The sequence below is a fragment of the Cyphellophora europaea genome, assembly GCF_000365145.1.
Source record: "Cyphellophora europaea CBS 101466 unplaced genomic scaffold supercont1.3, whole genome shotgun sequence".
NCBI classification, from domain to species: Eukaryota; Fungi; Ascomycota; class Eurotiomycetes; order Chaetothyriales; family Cyphellophoraceae; genus Cyphellophora; species Cyphellophora europaea.
Genome location: NW_008481809.1, coordinates 3,251,779 through 3,268,153, shown reverse-complemented (window position 1 = coordinate 3,268,153; position 16,375 = coordinate 3,251,779). Strand labels below are relative to the sequence as shown.

The 16,375-nt window shown below is 55.7% G+C and overlaps 4 protein-coding genes across 4 annotated transcripts; 2 read left to right on the top strand and 2 right to left on the bottom strand.

Moving 5' to 3' along the window:
- Positions 1-418: 418 nt before the first annotated feature.
- HMPREF1541_04159 (uncharacterized protein) lies at positions 419-2,218 on the bottom strand (the record flags this gene model as incomplete). The annotated part of the gene is made up of 1 exon (XM_008718505.1): positions 419-2,218. One exon carries the CDS (start codon positions 2,216-2,218, stop codon positions 419-421), a length of 1,800 nt encoding a protein of 599 aa, XP_008716727.1.
- A 3,309-nt stretch (positions 2,219-5,527) lies between these two features.
- On the top strand, positions 5,528-8,351 carry HMPREF1541_04158 (uncharacterized protein; the record flags this gene model as incomplete). The annotated part of the gene is made up of 2 exons (XM_008718504.1): positions 5,528-5,923; positions 5,976-8,351. The coding sequence occupies 2 exons, from the start codon at positions 5,528-5,530 to the stop codon at positions 8,349-8,351; spliced, it is 2,772 nt and encodes a 923-aa protein (XP_008716726.1).
- Positions 8,352-9,142: 791 nt separating this feature from the next.
- On the top strand, positions 9,143-10,780 carry HMPREF1541_04157 (uncharacterized protein; the record flags this gene model as incomplete). The annotated part of the gene is made up of 1 exon (XM_008718503.1): positions 9,143-10,780. The coding sequence occupies one exon, from the start codon at positions 9,143-9,145 to the stop codon at positions 10,778-10,780; it is 1,638 nt and encodes a 545-aa protein (XP_008716725.1).
- A 599-nt stretch (positions 10,781-11,379) lies between these two features.
- On the bottom strand, positions 11,380-16,254 carry HMPREF1541_04156 (uncharacterized protein; the record flags this gene model as incomplete). The annotated part of the gene is made up of 1 exon (XM_008718502.1): positions 11,380-16,254. One exon carries the CDS (start codon positions 16,252-16,254, stop codon positions 11,380-11,382), a length of 4,875 nt encoding a protein of 1,624 aa, XP_008716724.1.
- Between the last annotated feature and the right edge of the window lie 121 nt (positions 16,255-16,375).

Sequence of the window (16,375 nt, the reverse complement as noted above, 5' to 3'; positions counted from 1 at the left end):
GGAGGGACAAGGGGGTACGTCATCGGAAGGGGGCTAGATCATACACTGTTCGGGGCGCAGGAAATACCTATGAGCCCACAGACTCAGCTGACATGCTGCTCGGCATCGGCTGTCTGTGGTGGAAAGATGTTGGTCGGCCGATGATAGGTTCCTGGGAGCGATTAGCGAGCGTGTCTAGCACGAGTATTCTGTACGCGCCAAGAGGCAGTGAAATGCGCCTTGTTCTTTACGAGGTGGATGAGTGGTCGCAGCAGTGAATGAATCTGAGCAGTTGTATTACTTTTTCTGATTATCGTGCCTCATTGTCCAGGAGGTTCTTGTCGATTCGTCACCAGGACGCCAGTCGTCCTGTTCGGCACTTGAGCATTACAATCCAACAATCATCAATACAAAACATGCTATGCATCAAGCATCATGGTCAACCCCGTCTCTTGCCGCCACCGCCCTCCCTCTTGTGCCATGGGTCGCTGGGCATGACCCAGCCGCGCACCGTTTTGGCCTCTCGCTTCTCGCCCATCTGTGGTTCAGGCATCCATTTGTCACGGCCTTCCTTGCCTCGCTCCTCTTCGTCAACATCACTACCATCCCAGATCCGCTGGCGGCTCAACGCTCCGGATGCACCGGCGTCCATGAAGCTCCCCGGCTGACCAGGCAGCGGGTGCTGCTTCGCGAGCATGAGCAGGAAGTAAAGCGCAAGCGTGGCCGTCATTGGCATGTCCTCACCTTCCATCATGTCTTCAGGTTCGATATTGAAGGACGTTTTGGTAGGTATGGCCTCGGCGAGCTCCAAGTAGCCAAAGAAGGGCGCCCCTCTCTCGTCGCAACCGGCCCGTACGCACAGAAGCTCGATCTCGGTAATGATGAAGCCGTATCTGCAGCTGTGATCGCGCATGCATTTCTGCAGCTGTGCGAGACCCTTCAGATATTCGACCTTACGAGCCGGGCCCTCACGCCGCATTCCCGTGTTCCATTTGTCAAAAGTCTTGCAGATACCAACGACGCGGCCACGCGGAATCCCACTGAGAGTACGATCGCCGTCCGAGGGATAGTTGGCGAGGAAATGGGGCCCGGATGCCGCTGTCTGTGCGGTTTGCGGGGCCGCGTAGAGGGCGATGCTGTTGGGGCCACCAAGAGAATGAAGTGCGGCGGCATTGGCGCGGGGAAAGTAGACCTTGGTAATGAGAGACGTAAGATCAGTTTCACTGGCAGGGGTGGCGGTCTGGAGATTCGAGCCAAAAGGAGAGTAGCCAGGCAACGAGCTAGTCTCATGTTGAAAGTTGAGAAGTGTCATGAGATCAGGCAGCATCGAGAATGTAGGCAGTGAGAATGAGTGCCAGGTGCGGAGATTGCGAACGTCCCACCAGAAGTAGTTCACTGTACCGCGACCTGGGCCAGGATTCAGATGACGGACCAGATTGATGGGCTGGGTAGGCTGAGTGAGGTAGTCGAGAAGACTCGATGTCTCGAGCGGTGGCTGCGAGGCAAGCGTCGGAGGAGGCGGCGACAGGGACGATGGACGAGAGAATGATTCGAGGTCGATCGGACAGTCCAGAGTCCCTTCCAGGTTGATCATAGGAGGATCCATCAGAGCAGTCGCAGCACCATACGCGTTGTAGTCCTGTGCGAACAGAGCAGGTGACGGAGTCTGCTGCTGTTGTGGCGCGTAAATGGGTACATTGCGGTAGGTTGGGTAACCATAGCGAGATAGAACACTGCTGTCGATACTGGAGGCGGATCCGGAGCGAATGTGGCACTTCTTGGTCCGGTCCAGAGTGGCATTGGTGTAGCCTGGAGAAGGAGCCACTGAAGCAGCTCTTGATCGAGGCGCATTAGAGATGGGCGACATCAGCGTAGCGCACTCGACAGGCTCGGTGCTGCTCCGGTACATGTAAGGACGCTGAGCTCCAATACTTTGATGAGCGACATTGACCGAAGAGGCTCTCCGGTGGGCACCCTTAGTCTGACCAGCAGACGTAGCAGTAAGTCCTGAATCCTGCGTCCGGATCTTGGGGAGAAGAGTCGGGCCATTCTGTCGTAGTACTGGAGAGCGATTAGGCGTGGTGATGGTGGTTAGGACAGACTGTGGCGAGGTGTCGGTGGCGCTGTTGTAGTATGAAGATGCGTTGGAGAAATTGGAAACGTTGCGGTGATGACCGCGCTGACCAGCAGCAGCCTCTGGAGGCGTAATAGGTCTATAACAATAAGGCGCTAAGGACATGCTATTCTGGTGAGTCAAGGTCGGCAAAGTAGAATGGAGGGTGGCTCACATGATGAGTGCTTTCTGGGGAGAAGACCTGCTTCTCACGAGACAGACTGGCTGGGAGAGACAGAGAGACAGAGAGAGATAGGAAACAGAGCAAGGAAAGACCAATGAAATATAGAAAGTTGAGGGCCAAGGGTGAGTGGGTGAGAAAATGAAAGGCTATGCGAACCGGGAACAGAACCTGACCAAGAGCGACCTGCAGGAGAGGATCGGGCGCGGTGTATGCAAGTGATCGCGTTGTTGAGTAGACACGTCGAAGAACAAAGGAGAGTTGACGCGTTGAGCCGGACGAGGTGGCATCAGCGCGAGGATATAGGCGCACTGCAGCGACTATATCTCACGCCAGGACATTGTGTCTAGTGCAGTTACCCGTGTAGAATAGTGTCACAGACGGGAGAAGAGACATGGCAATCTCTCGCCTGGCGGCTATACGCGGTGCAGTCGATACAATCAAAGTGTAGGCGTGGCATGGCGTGGTGTTTTGCGCGCACGAGAATAGTACCAAATCTGGGACAAGCGCGGGGAGTGAGGCTCAAAATATGATCGGTGGGGGGGTCAGCCCGACGGCATCAAAAGCGTTGGCTCAGAAGGCACTGATTGGCGCCGAGCAGCGCCCGTGAGATGGCAGAAGCGCCGGCCAGGAAAAATCGACCGACAGCCTGTTTCAGAATATCGTCGCAGGCGGGTGTGCAGTGCTGATTGGCCCTGAAGCTGGGGGCTGTGTATTTTCCTTAGGCAATGTCTGCCTCGGTGCTAGAGCCCGACCATGACGCCTGAGCGACGCCTGAGCGACGCCTGGGAAACGCGTGGCAGTACACGCTAATGCCGGCTTCAACAGGAAAGCACCACGAAGTCACGGGATGCTGCTCCCAGCCTCACCGGGTTCGCGGGAGCTGCAGAGAGCTGCAGAGAGGTGCATTGGCTTGCAGCTAGGTCGACAGAAGATGGAGACTTACAACTGTCGAGTGGTCAGCGGCATGCAGCGACGTATGGTTCTCGTGAATACTCGCGATGATGGGTCACCACTTTGACTGCTGCAAGCTTCCCAAGTGTTTCAGGACCAGTAGTCAACCCATCAAGCGACCTGCATTGAAACAATGGCTGGATGATGGCCGTAGTAGATGATGGTGAAATGTGGTCCGACCTTGAATTGGGTTTGACGCGTACTGAGGCGCTCGCTTTCGGCCACGATGCATAACGCTGTGCTGGTGAGTAGACGGCTGGCCTTGATGAGGTCGTTTCGTCACTGTTTGGTGGACATACGTAGTTGCGTGGTTCCAGGAAGAAAGCGCGTACCGCAGTCACGACAGAGTGATCCAGTCTTGGCACATTCTGGTTGCTCCTGCGGAAGGCGCATTCGACTCACGGGGGCATGCCTTCGATTTCGAGTTCGAGCTCGATCTTGAGCCTGAATCAAGTCGACTCGATTCTTGACAGATTTCAAAGAATGGTACATTCAACAGCACAAAGCCTGCTGTGTCTTAGACACGACGTACCAACGTGCTGCACCCGCAGAATGGGACCCAGTATTTCACTTTCGGTTCCCGGCGAGATCGCATCGATCTGCCAGTGATGGCTCCAAACTTTTCCTCCCACGAAGACTTCTCCTTGACCTCAAAATTCGCCGAATTATCTGTCGATCGTCAAAGACCACGAGATACTCTCAAAAGACGCACGAAAGCTTGTCGACGCGGCACGAAAGCATCGTTCTACCATCTGCGATTCTGCCCCCGAAAGCCTGAATCAGGCTTTTTCTCCCCTACAAGGTACGTGCGAAAAAGGGGTCAATGGACGTTCTCTACGGCCTTGTTCATCCCGGTTGAAAGCTTCATGTATCCGGAGTACTACGTACCTTTGCGAGGCTCCCAACCGAAGCGTCCTGGTGATCTTGACCATACTAATCCATGTATTGGTCAAGCACGAGTCGATAATCCAAAATACAAGTATACAAGACCAACCCCAATATCGAGACTCGGTCACAAATGCTATCATGCCGAGTCGTTAAAATTTTGAAAGATATCGCTTCAGAACTCACGGGATCAAGGATTCTGAATGCAGAATCCGCCAGCGAGAAGAGGTCCGCGGGGGCGCTGTCAGAACTGGCTCTGAGCTCAATTCGTTCTCTGTGCACTCCACCTAACCCCTGACCTGGAGGCATGGATGGTCTAGCTCCCGCCTCCGGCCGCCACCACTGCAGGCCGGGTCTCAACTGGCTCGCCGCGAAGACACACTGCATTCTCGCTTAACACCTGTGAGTGATACCTCCGACGCAAGACCATAGTGATGAGCACGCTGATGCTGGCAGCTGCACCGGACCTGTATCGGAACTCCCGGACTCACCTGAACTGATGTCCTGGGCAGTGGGTGGTCCACCCAGAATGTTCATACGGGTAAATTGCCGATTCTCACTCTAAGGAGATCAACTTCCCGCCCACCACAGTCAAATACTGTCAAAAGCTGTCAAAAATCCGACGCGACCGTCCCGACCGTTGTGAAGACGCACGAGGATTAGCTGGATCGACCTCGTCGCAAATTGATTTCAAAGTCTGCTCCGAGATCTTGACCTTTTGCAGCTAGCCATGCCAACCCAATCTCAGGCACGCGGGGCTACTAATGCGACCCCAAACCACGCCCAGGCGACCCGCCAACGTGCTACTGGCACAGTAGCGGAGGCTTATTATGCTTGCAAATATCCCGATTGAGTCCTTCGCACCCTGACGCTGGGCCAGCCTCCCGCGAGCCTGGCTACCCCTCATCCACTTGCGCTTCAAGCACCCCTGAACAGTCGACATGTCCATCCGCTTCCACTCGCGTTCCATCCACAGACTATCGGTCCTCGGGTGTCGTTAACCCCTGCTACCTTTGGCCCAAATCAGGCGTGGTCGTACCACAATCGTCTCTAAACCCTGGCTGGACTCCTGCACGCTATTCCTTATCCATGCATGACTACGTTCTTCATTGCTTCGCTTCCACCCCTCTCCGACCTGAAATCTTTCCTCCTCTCCACGCCCGTCGAGAGCTCACTTCCACCACCGGCACCGGCTCGGACCTTCCTTTCTTCTTGCGCCGTCGACCTCCCATCTTTCATCTTCTTGCCAACGAAGTGGTCTGTCTCGAACCAGCTTCTGGATCCCTATCAGCACCAGCTAGGGGACCTGATTTCGTCCTTCAGTCTCCGCGCACTCATTGCTATATCTCCTATCCCAGTCACATAGGTTGAATGTCTTGAGACACCCACCTACAACAGCTTCACCCCTCGCAACCATGGTCCAGTCACTGAAAGGAGGCACCTCCATGACCTCGGTCGCTAGACCAGGCACACGGGACACGAACAGACCGACCACCAGAGAACAGACAGTCGACAATGCTATGGTCCCCAGCAGGACCTCGTCACTGCATTCGCGCATCACACAGCCAATGCCTTCTACATTGGCCAAATCTAACAACAGACCGACACCCAAAACCCTGACTCATGCCTACATGGTGTGTGGTGTTGGCCGTGAGCCATCCCAATGGGTCAAGGCCCCTGCACCTGCACATGGCAAGATCCAGCACATGAAGGGCGCTGTGGGCCAGTTCTGGCTCCCTGAGATTCTTGGCAGCAGTCCTCGTTTGGAGTCAGACAACGAGATCGCACGGGCTCTGCACGGAGCAATGAGGGTAAGTACTTGTTGACCCATGCGTGTAGTTACAGTGACTGACCATGCCACAGGCCTGCTTTCCCCACGACGTGGAAATTTGCACTGGACGCAGCCAGCCCCATTGCGTTCACCATTCATTTGTGCTGCAGCAAGATTCTCAGCACACTCTCTACGGCATCGCCCTCCGTGTCTGGTCTAGGGCCGATGAGAAGCGAGCGGAGACCATCCGCGAGCTGCGCCGGAAAACCGAAGCCGACTATAGAGACGCCGCAGATGAGACCTACTGGATCCCATACTGCTTGAGCTTCTTGTCCCGCTATCCTTTGTACAATCTACTCGGCGACTACCTACGTGGAATGTGGATTCACTGGAACAAGGCTACGAATCTGTTCCACGCTGAGGAGGTCTCTCGTATCCTTAGCTTCCCGGCGCCTAGGCTCAACGACCTCGTGCGAATCGATATGAAGGACTATGCTCTGTGCTATCAATTTCCTTCGTCACCCACCGGCTTCCAGAACTTCGCCATGTGGCCACTCTTCAGCTGCCTGACCATGCCTAATATTGTTGGCGTTATCGAGGCCGCAGTGTCTCCCACCAGACGCATCATCCTTACCAGCCACCATCCCGCCATGCTGACTATCGCTGCGGAAACCATTCGCTTCTGCGTCCGGGTATACGAATGGAGTGGCCTCTATGTCCCTGTGGTTCATGCTCGTAACGTCAGCGAGATGGTTCAGGAACCCGGCCCTTATATCCTGGGCATTACCACTGAGTGCCGATCTCTGTTTCAACCACCCAAAGATGCCCTATTAGTCGACCTTGACCGCAACCTGGTCATCACCGATCACCCACCTAACATCCTCAGCACCAAACAACGCCAGAAGATGGTCACTCGCCTCACTCAAGCCCTCAACCACGATGTTGAGATCAGCGGTGTTCCTCAGCATCTCAAGTCTGCCTATGGTGGTGGCAAGCTCATTCCGGCGGGTCAGATCATTGTGCTCAGAGGTGAAGTTGAGTCGGTGCAAGATCCTTCGTGGTGGAACCAGGACTCGGTCATGGCTGTCATGGACCACGTCTGCGAAAAGCTTGGACGCAACACGGGACTCAAGGCTGTCTTCGGCGGCTCGACCAAGAAGCCATTGATGACCAAGATCTCGATGAGACACATGAACGAAATCGTGCGCGAGCGCAACCAGTACTCGCGGGATGCTCTGGAGGCGTGGCAGGATTTCATCAACCTCAAGGGCCGTATGGACACGGAGCTGCAGAAGGTGTCGAAGCGCAACAACTATCTCGAACAGGAGGTCGAGACATGGAAGCTACAGTTCCAGAAGTTCCAGGCCTTTGTCGAGTCTCTCAACAAGGAGCTCGCCGAGCTGCGTGTCAAGATCGAGTCGCACAAGCGGGAGAACCGCCGTCTGACCGGGCTGATCGATCAGCAAAAGGACGATGCTGCGCGCCTCACCCTCCGTCTGTCTGGCACCGAGAGACAGCGCGACAATGCTCTCGAGGCTTTGGTCCTGCAACAGGGTATCGCCGAAGACCTAGAGAAGGAGCGCACCCGCAACCGCAAGGAGATCGCTGCTCTCCAGCACGCCAACTCTGGTCTGCAACATCAACGCGACGAGGCACACCGGGTTGTGCTTCACCTACGCAGTCTCATCACCGGCCAGACGCATCACATGGAACACATTGTGCGCTCGATCGGGTCGTCTGCAGAGCTGCAAGAGTACATCCGAGACGGCTACGGAGATATCGAGGACGAAGAGTATGACGACGAGGAGATGGAGCCAGATACGTCTCGCTTCTCGTCTGTGACCCAAGACGGTCAAGATGTCAGCCCACAGATGGAGAAGCAGCTGCTGGCCGCAGATAAACGCCGCAGCAAGCGCTACAGCACTCTCAGCATGACGGACGTGGCGGACCGCCATCTACGCGAGAAGACGGATGCCATCGCCGACATCATTCGCAACATCAGCGAGCAGTGTGCCGCCGCGGTTGAAGGACTGCAGCTGGCCAATGACGCGGCGGAGATTGATGGCGAGGAAGAGCTTGAAGAAGACACCAGCTCGGCCCCTGGCCACAGTCGCGACGTCAGCGCGGACAGCGCCGACCTGTCTCCCGCTGCCCATGCCACGGCTTCGCGGAATGGCACTGGCCACCTGACGCCGACGAGCGAGCGGAGTTCCATTCCTCCCACCCCCGACCTAGTGCACCAGAGGTCGAGCACAGCACTTTCGATGGCCAGCACAGCACCTACGAACTACACTGCGCGCGAGTCGCTCAACCAGAGCACCGGGCTTCGTACCAAGATTGTGGAAGACGAGGATGCAGAGCGTGTGCACGCCAGTGGCAGTGACAACGGTGAAGCCATCGAGAAAAAGTATCAAGCCTCGCCCAATCGCCGGGAACCAGCACTGAGCCGCGTCATTGAGTCGCAGTAGGCGAGAGGCCGCACTTTCGAAACCAGAAATGTACGAAACCAGTACAGAATGAAGCAACAATGCAACAAGATTTACCACGCTACGACTTGCACTGCACGGCGCTACGGGCGCACACTTTGGGTCTGCCTGATGGGGCATCGGCGTTTGAAGGATGATTGTCATCTTACTGTACTATTTTCTACCTGTCAGATACCTTTTTCCACGCCCCTACCGTTTTATCTGGATGCGGTTGCTACAGTTTCGCGGATGTTTAATTGCTGTTCCCTGGATTTGGGGAGGAGTGTCGAGAGTGATGGGAAGAGAAAGAGGTCCGTCGAGGAGGAAAGATAGAAACACGATCGTGACGAGTGTCGCGATACATGTAGTGGACCGAGGGGAGCTATTCATGTAGTACTCTTATCTTGCCCAACTGAGTTTCCTTTAAACTGCCGTGCTGACTGTGTACCCATCTCTGTCTTGATGATTCTTTACGCAGATCAGGCGCTCCATTGCGATGTGCCTGTAAGCAGCTAAGACACATCCTTATCGAGGTAAGATTCCGAGCAGCATCCTGCGAACCAACGGTGTGAAGGCACCAACAGCCTGACGGTCGACCTCGACATCAAAGAACAAAATCTGAGCGTATGCAATGCAACGTATATGATGTATCCTCTGACGAGCTCTGTAAGTCTCTTCGAGAGGAGTAGATCTGAACATTGATCGTCAATTTTACCTCGGCCGCGGTGCTTCTGACTTTTTTTCTACCTCTCGCTCTCCGTTTAGGCACTCCTCACCGACTATCCTCCTCCTGCATGGCCATCAACGACGAGCGCACACCACTGCTGCTCGACGCCGACGAACATGTCGTCCATCCAGAGGAGGCGCGCAAGGATGACAACCCCAACGTCGTCGACTTTGGGCCCGCGCCTGACCCCGACAACCCACAGGACTGGCCCAAGCCATACAAGTGGGCTCTCGTCACTGTCCTTGTCATGAACGCCTTCGCCGTGACCTTCACCTGCGTCGGCGTCACGCCCGTCGCCTCCCGCATCATCCGCGACCTGAACCCGACCCACCGAAACGACAAGTCCGCCGCCGTCCTCCTCGTCACCATCTGGGAACTGGGCGAAGCGGCGGGCCCGCTCTTTATCGGCCCCCTCAGCGAGATCTACGGACGCCTCCTCGTCGTCAACTTTGCCAACCTGCTCTTCGTCGCCGCCACCATCCTCGCCGCCCTCTGCCAGAGCGTGCCCCTGCTAATCGCCATGCGCGCCCTGACGGGCTTCGCCGTGGCCGCCAACGTCATCAACCCGGCCATCATCGGCGACATCTTCGTGTCCGAGGAGCGCGGCGCCGCCATGTCGCTCATCATCTTCGCCCCCTTGCTCGGTGGCGCCATTGGACCCTCCATCGCCGCGCTGGTCACGGAGCATTTCGGCTGGCGCTGGATGTTCTGGACCTACGCTTTGCTGATGGGCGCCTGCGAGCTCGTCTTCGCCCTCTTCTTCCGCGAGACGTACAAGGTCGTGATTCTGCGGCGCAAAGCCGCACGCCTACGCACCGAGACCGGCAATCCCCTGCTACGGGACCCCTTCGCCCCGGATCCAGCAGCCACGTTGACAGACAACGGCAACGGCAACGACAACAGCAAAATCGCCACAACACGAAAATCCCTCCTCCGCACCATCCTCCACGGCATGCTCCGCCCCTTTCCCATCTTCCTCACCTCGCCTGTCCTCATCCTCGCCGCCCTCTACGGCTCCACCACCTTTACCTTCTTCTACATCATGAGCACGACCCTCCCGGACATTCTGCTCCGCTACTACGGCCTCACCCCGTCCCAAATCGGCCTGGCCTTCACCACCTTCAGCGCCGGCTCCCTACTGGCCGTTTTACTCTGCAACCGCACCTTGGACCGCATTTACGTCTGGCTCCGCGACCGCGATTACCCCCCCATCTTCCGAACCGAGGAAGACGCCACAGCAACAGACGCCTCCTCCTCCTCGGGAGGGACAGGGAAAAAACGCACCGGCCACCCAGAGCACCGCCTCCCCCTCGTCCTCGTTGGCGCTGTGACTCTTCCCATCACCATCCTCCTCTACGGCTACCTCCCCGCGCACGGCCCCGCCGCTGCGCCCCTGTGGCTCACGCTCCTCAACGTCTCCATCATGGGCTTCTGCCTCCTCCTAGGCTTCTTGCCGATCCTCAGCTACGTCGTCGACGCGACCGGCGTCTACAGCGCCAGCGCCCTCACGGCCGTGATTGTGGTGAGGTGCCTGTTTGGCACGTTTCTGCCGTTGGCGGTCGAGCCGTTGGTGCGGAGGGTGGGGTTGGCGCAGGGCTTTGCGCTCTTGGCGGGCGTGTGTTGGGTGTTGGGCGTGGTGCCGTGGGTGTTGTTTTGGAGGGGGAGGGACTGGAGACGGGGCAGTCGGATTACGAGTGGGGAGTGACGTGTTGGAAGGGCGGAGCAGAGGGCATGCTGGGGGAAAGGGTGCGCCGGTCAGGGAGGACGGGCTCGGGCTGTGTGAGCCGTTGGACGGGAATAAAGGGATTCGAGGTTCGAGGTTGTCAGTGTTCGACCCTTTTTCTAGAACCTGTTTTAGATGGATTGGGTTCAGACTTTGACTGTTGGGACAATACAGATCTGGCTCCAGTGTCCGTTACCATGATACTCTGCCGGATATGTCGGTTATGCACAGAGAGTTCAAATAGATATATACATACGCCGAGACCGACACGAGCAGGGACGGCAGAAGGGATACACCGATGGCGACATACTACAAGCTATGTAGACAACAAGAAGAGAAATGACACAGTCAAACGGACCAGCACGTCACACGTCACACGTGAAGCGTACACAAATCTACCAAGCAAAGGCACGAAGATCATCTTTCGATTAACGCCCTGTCACTCTTAATCGACGTCTATACTCCAAGTATCCACACACACCATTCATGACATCCTGGCCAGACCATCATCTTACTGGACGGAAACGCTGTTAAAAGGAATATGTTTCCCCGCGATGCTGCGATGCTGCGATGCTGCGCTACTACTGGAAGCACATAACGCCACCACCGCGATCAACCGTGACCACAATACCGTACGGCCTCCGCAGCACCATCACATCCGTGATCCCATCCATGTGCGTGCTCAGTAGATGCTGCCCAAAGTTCGCCAGCAGCGTATTACGCGTCGGCTTGTTCGCGGGGTCAGTCCTGCCGGCCCCGGCTCCTCCCGTTCCAGCTTTCACAGGCGTGGTCCCAGCTGTGGGTGTACTTGTCCTGGGCGTCCGTGGTGTGGCGGCTTCATCGGCAGCCTCCTCACCACCGCGCGCCTTTTGCGGCGTGCCCCCGCCGCGTACCTTGTCTCGCTTTCGGACGTCCTTGTTGCGACCCGGCTTCGTGGGAATGTCTGGCTCTGATTCTTGCACGCACATGACTTGCGCGCCACTGCTCAGCGCGAGTGGGTGTGACACTGTATACCTGGCCTTCAGGAGCCCGGCACTGTCGTCGCTGTGGATCATCGGTCCAGACACAATGTAACTGTCTTCTGGGCTCGGCAGGTCCCAGTAGCGGAGAGCTCGGTCTGCTCCGGCTGTGAAAAGGAGCGCGTACTTCGAGGGCTCCGGCAGAGGGTGTGCTGCTGAGGCTGTGTGGGTGGAGGTGTGCGGGTGGAGAAAGTCCAGCACAGGGAGAAGAGCGGGGACAGGGAGCTGTCCCGATGAGTGATATGCGGACGAGTCCTCAAGAGAGCTGGAAGGACTGGGGTGGGAGCTCGGTGTAGAATGGACGTAGGGCGTGGACCTTGAAGATTCGGATTCCCAACTATACGGCCGATACACTTCCCGGCAGACCAGCTTGTCAATGTCCCATACGCTGATCTCACCGGCGCTAGAGGCCATGACCCACTTGCCATAGCCCTTAGAAGGGTGCACAACGAGGCGGTCGACACGGGACCGTGTCGGTAGCGTTATGCTGCGCAGGCGGATACGGAAGCGTAGGTCGTAGAGGGAGAGTGTACCGTGGGAGGTTCCGGTCAGCAGCCAATGGCGGTGTCGATCCACAACGAACGCAGTCAAGGAGCCGTGGTGCAGAGACTCGTGAAGCGAGTGCATAATGGTCATCGTCTTGAGCTCGATTAGCAGAAGTCGGTTGTGCGATGTGGCGGCTACGAGAATGGACTGTGAGCCATTCTTGCGGTAATGAAAGAGCTGTATGGCGTGCTCGATTGGGCCTGGATCGGATGAAGATATTTGTGAGGATGGGATCTGCCAATCGCGAACAAGAGCAGGACGGCCGTACTTCGTGCTTTCGCCGCCATCAACAACCTTCTGTTCAACCCGGACGGCGTGTATGCTACCATCATCGGCTGCACTGATGAAGGTATGACTGTCTTGGACAAAGCACAACGCCTTGACTTTGGCCCCGGACGCGTGTCGATACGTATGCCGTGAGCGAGGAGTAATGTTCTTCTCGAGCCTCATGGTATCCCAGATCTTGCATGAGCCATCGTCGGAGGCAGTGACAAAGAAAGCCTGATCTGAGGAGGCGCAAACTTGGTTGATAGCCGCCGTGTGCTCCGAAAAGTGCGTCAATACCTGACCTGTTGGCCTCCATGGCTCGTAATGTGGGGCGTTGGCTTCCGATGAGCCGGTGGTGCCGTTGAGGACGAGATCTGCTGCTTTGTGGATAGGCATTCGGCCAATGGGTTTGATCTCCTCACCAAAATCTACTGTATCGACGTGATAGTTATCGGCGAAGTGGTGATCGAGTAATCGTAGCACGTTTGGATCGTTTCCACCATAAGAGTGATTTGGCTCCCACGCAGGAGACGTCGGCGACCGGCTGAGAGGTGACTTCGAGCGAGAGTTGACTGCAGCAGTGGCCTTCAAAGCCAAAGTTGAGGGGCCGGCGGCCACGTTGTGATGCAGAGGTCCATCCACCTTACCAAACGCCATTTCGTCACTGGTAGAGATTTCTGCGTCCGCTTTGCCCGAGTCCCTCTTCATGAGACTCATTGCGCTATTTCTGTGTCGAAGTTCGAGCTTTCCTCGTCGTAAAGACAGCTTGTCGAGCTCAGAAGAGGACGGTTTATTGCTCGTAGAGACCTCTCGGGATGAAGTGTCAGAGCCGTCGATTTTGATCTCTGGTCTCTGTCTAGGATTTCTGCCCCTGATGTCTAGTGGCTGAGTTGACTCTATTGGTGTACCAGCTTGGGTGGATTGCCGGGACGGAGGACCGCCAATCGTAGTCGATGCATCGAGCAAAGCGTCTGCGAGTGTATGGTGGGAATCATAGTTTGATCGTGAGCGTTGCGCTGGTGGTCTTTTTGGATCCCTCGGCCGGACCGGATTACTGAGATCAAATAAGATATTCTGTGTTCGTACGCCGAGCGTATGGAGGGAAATTATATCTTTCAACTGGGACTGTTCGTCGGCTGATGGCCCGGAGTTCCGCGTCGTTGTGGTTCGTAGGATGTATTCGCGTAGAGCCAAGAGCTTCATTTCGTCCTCCGGAGTCATGCCGACATTCTTGAGTGTCTCCAATGACGACTGGTCATCTTTGTCCTTCTGGGACGGCGGAATTCGCATCGGTGGACGCTTCGTAAAGTTGACTGGGCTCTGTGCAGCATCCTGCTCGGATAACACAAAGGCTCCATCCCGACTTGCTGCCGTCCAGAACAGGCTCCTTGATTTCTTTTCCGCCCAAAGCTCAGCCTGTTGAAAGACGCTCCGCGGCAGTGGCTTCTTGAGGTGGTCGAGCAACTGCGCTTCCGAAAAATCAATCATGGGAGTCTTGAGGAAGGACTGCAAGATGGGTAGTATAATGCAGTATTTGTCGGCCTCGGGCGTGTATCTTGAGCAAAGAACGATGAATTGAACTGCACTCTCGCGGATCCAAATACTCGGATGCACCAGGAAGCGAGCGGACATTGCAACAAGCTCCCACACGGTGGACTTCTGCATCAAGCCCAAATCTGCCATACGAGCCAGAGAACGGAACACCTTTTCGACGACGAAACCTTCGGGATCCGTGAGAGACCCAACCATTATCGGCAGAATAAACTTCTCCAAGCTTGAGGTACCCACGTAGGAAGCGATCCCGACCAGAGCATCGAAGAAGGAGCACTTCAGTATCCAATCCTTCTCATTGAGGTATGTATTGAGATGGGTCAAGATCACATCATTGGCCTTTGCGCTTCCGAAGAAAACACACAGGCTCGACACGGAACCCAAAAGCGCTCGTTTGACGGTAGCTTCGTCATCGGTGATGAGCGCGACCGTGGCATCTTCGAAATGTTTGACAAGCTCTTCCTTGCTCGGATCGTACAAAGCGTGGAAAGAAGTAGATGGTGTCCATTCAGCATCATTGAGAGCGGGCAACCGGCCGTCCGCACGGATTGCTTGCACCATGTCGAGGATTCGAGCCGAACTCAAGGCCAGTGATGCTAGACAGGATGCATAAGCCGCTCGGACCAATGTGGACCGTGATCTAGCCAAGATCTTCAACCGCGGGAAGATGTATTCCGGGAAGATGAAGGCATTGATTGGAGATACCACCTCGACCATCTCGAAGATTGTTGATAGGGCGCGAACGGCCGAGGCCTGAACTATGTCCGATTCATCAGTCAACAGAGTGACAATATATGGAACGACTCTGTCAAGTTTGATCTCATCCGGGAGGCGCTCGGCGAATGCGACCAGCAGATCGCAGGCTTTCAGCCGAGACGATGCCTTCATGCTGCAGCGAATGCTGGCGGACACGACGGTCAAGAAAATGAGCGTGCCGTCGTGTGGACTGGCATCGGTAGCTCGTACCTTCTTTGGGCGGCGCTGACCAGTGTACTCGCCAGGTCTTTTCGACAACTTGGTCCCGGAGTCGTACTCCAAAAAGTACGAAATCTTGTCGAAATCTTGCCACACACGGTCGATCTTCTCGTCTGACTCCAGAAGATTGCTCGCGTCTAGGCCGTACTCGTGCTGGGCGTTGGTTGACTCGGTCAAGTCTAGAACATACTGATGGAGAAAACTCTCAAAGTACTCTGGAAAGATCCTCCCTTTGTAGAACGACAGGTGCTGATCAGCGTTATATCTCTTCTCCGGGTCAAGGTCGATCAAGTTCAAAACCATATCTCGGACGTCGCTGTCCACGATCTTATTCACATGTGTGTGCTCCGGACTATAGTCGCCGGACCGATACTTGAAAATTTGGCTGAGGGAGAAGATAGGACTCTCAAGGAAGATCTCAGCTATCACACAACCGACACTGAACATGTCCATTGCCCAATTGAGTTCATGACGAGGCTCTTCATCCGCGCTAGTTGTGAACCGTTCGGGGGCGATGTAGCAAGTACGTCTGCCCGAAGTATCGAAGTAAAAAGAAAAGTCGGCTGGATTATCTTCCGGTAGTGTGGTTGGTTTGAAGCATGAACTGAAGTCGGTAAGATACAACCAGTTCCATGAGGTGACCAAGACGTTTTCGGACTTGATATCGCCATGGTAAATATCACGAGCATGACTGTCTCTCACGGCGCAGAGTAATTGGTACGCCAGCCACTTCTTCTCGATGTCCTCCAGGAATGGCCTGGTGCTCACACGATCCCAGGACGAGCTGAAGACGTACTGGCGAACCAGAAAACCTCCAGTAGCCACTTCGACAATGCGCTGATAGCCAAGTGCGTTCGGAATGTCAGCCAAGGCATTGCGTTCTTCCCTGATCCGCTTGATGTATCGTTGGACGTCAAAATTGGGATGTGGCTTCATGAAAGCTCTGACGTAGACATAACCATTCTCACCGCGCGCACGGACACTTTTCATGAAGCGTGCAGGCGCCAGTGTTCTGTCGTATGCGAGGTCGGCCAGCTCGGGAACATCGATAGTGGCCGATGCCGCCGACAGGGTGGTCATTGAATAACCTTGCCCCATGATGGCGGACAGCGATAAGTCCCAGTCGAGTGGTTGGATCGGACGATGACGGTTGGATGTCAGCGGTTGCCTCTTGCCCGAAGACAGGCTCGAGACCGCTTAACTGGCGTAGATACCAAGA